Genomic DNA, 2,074 nt, shown 5'->3' on the forward strand with positions numbered 1-2,074 from the left:
GACAGGGTTTCACCATGTTGGCCAGGCTGGTCTTGAACTCCTGACCTCAAGTGATCCGTCCGCCTTGGCCTCCCAAAGTGTTGGGATTACAGGCGTGAGCTGCCGTGCCTGGCTTGATTTTCTTAATGACTGTTGTGGGTTATGTCCCCGCTACATGCTGAATCTTGAGTGCGAACTATTGGCTACTTTATTGCCCAGGTTTTGGATACCTCCAAGTTCCCTGCGGGGTACATGGTGGTGTTTTCATTTTGCAGTGAAGACAGCTGGGTACCAGAGAGGTGAAGTGACATGTCCAGGGCCATGCTGGTTAATGGAGCTGGAGGGCCAGGGTTTTCTTTTTCTTTTTCTTTTTTTTAAGACAGAGTCTCGCTCTGTTGCCCAGGCTGGAGTGCAGTGGCGCGATCTCGGCTCACTGCAATGTCTGCCTCCCGGGTTCAAGCGATTCTCCTGCTTAAGCCTCCCCAGTAGTGGGATTACAGGCATGCGCCACCGTGCCCAGCTAATTTTTGTATTTTCAGTAGAGACAGGGTTTCACCATGTTGGACAGGCTGGTCTCAAACTCCTGACCTTGTGATCTGCCAGCCTTGGCCTTCCAAAGTGCTGGGATTACAGGTGTGAGCCACTGCGCCTGGCCTCAGGTTTTGAACCCAGGCTGCCTTTCCTGCCCTCTGGGAAGAAAATGTTGTGCCCTCCAGACAGTCGTGAGTTTGTGAGACATGGATGGACCCTCCTGGGGCCACCACAACTGATCCTTGCAGGACCACACAGTCAGAGTACCCTGAATCTGCCACTCCTGGGACACCTAGGGCAGTGAGAGAATGTTCCAGGTACATTAAGCATGGAGAAGCAGCGAGACCTCAAGCTTCCTCTTCTTTGAAGAGGTCTGATGCTTTTACCTCCTATTTGTCCTTCAAAGACTGTTTTCACAGTGGTGTTGTCCGAGCTGAAGGGGACGTGTTTTCACCTCCCAACGAGAACTGCACCGTCTGTGTCTGTCTGGTAAGCATCACAAGATCCTCGGAGCCTCATGGGTGTTTTCTTAACCTTTGGGGGTTTTAGAGGAAGGGGAAAAGACAGGATGTTAAAGGTGAGCTTGTTGAGTGGAAGGGAACATTCTCAGGTTGTGGAATTTGGTTAGAAGCTGTAGAATTTAAAAGGGGGAGGGAAGTATAAAGCAGGAAGGTTGGTGGAGTCAGGGAGGCTTCTGCTCCACAGCAGACAGCCAGCAGGCACACACGGTCGTCTGTTTAGGAAGGGGAGGGGACGAAACTCCCTCGGAAACTTCCCACCAGGGAGGCTGTTTTTCTCTCCAGGCAAAATATTTGCCAGCACAATAAAGGTCTCCACATCTGGGAGAAAGAAGGCTCATTACCAAACTTGGCTTGTTAAAAGTATTTGGCTTTGGGCAAATTCACTCCTGCAAGAATAGTTATTAAGCACCTACTGTGTGCCTGCCCTGCCAGATGCTGTCCCATGTATTTAATTAGGAGCATCTACTGAGTGCCAGGCCCAGGGTTGGTGCTTCTCATCTCTTTCCTCACTGAGGCTCTCAGCAGCTCTTCGGGCTCAGCTTTACTGCCCCTATTCTGCAGATGAAAAGACAGAGGCTGGGAGGTGGCAGAGTTGGGATTTGAGGTCTCTCTGAGCCCAAAGTCAGGGCTCTGTCCACCAGCCCTCACTGCCACCTTCTGACCATCTTTATTTTTTATTTTAGGGACAGGGTCTTGCTGTGTTGCCCAGGCTGGATTATAGCGGTGCAGTCATAGCACGTTGTAGCCTCGAATTCCTGGGCTCAAGAGATCCTCCCATCTCAGTCTCCCAGGTAGTTGAGAGCACAGGCGCATGCCATTACACCCGGCTAATTTTTTTGTTTTTTGTAGAGACAAGGTCTCGCTGTGTTGCCCAGGCTGACCTCAAATTCCTGGGCTCAAGCGATCCTCCCACCTTGGCCTCCCCAAATGCTGGGATTACAGGGATGAGCCACTGCACCTGGTCATGACCATCTTTAAATGTCTCTTGTTCTGGCATCAAAGGTGGAAGCTGCAGTGTGAAATCGGGCATGCAGACAACCACC

General features: G+C 51.2%; 1 protein-coding gene across 1 annotated transcript in view; it reads left to right on the forward strand.

Moving 5' to 3' along the window:
* VWCE (von Willebrand factor C and EGF domains) overlaps positions 1-2,074 on the forward strand; it is a 49,188-nt gene that overhangs the window by 15,296 nt on the left and 31,818 nt on the right. Inside the window, 1 exon segment of the mRNA XM_011942792.1 lies at positions 917-999. Coding sequence (XP_011798182.1) covers positions 917-999 — 83 coding nt within the window.

The sequence above is a fragment of the Colobus angolensis genome, unplaced genomic scaffold (assembly GCF_000951035.1).
Source record: "Colobus angolensis palliatus isolate OR3802 unplaced genomic scaffold, Cang.pa_1.0 Scaffold21, whole genome shotgun sequence".
NCBI classification, from domain to species: domain Eukaryota; kingdom Metazoa; phylum Chordata; class Mammalia; order Primates; family Cercopithecidae; genus Colobus; species Colobus angolensis.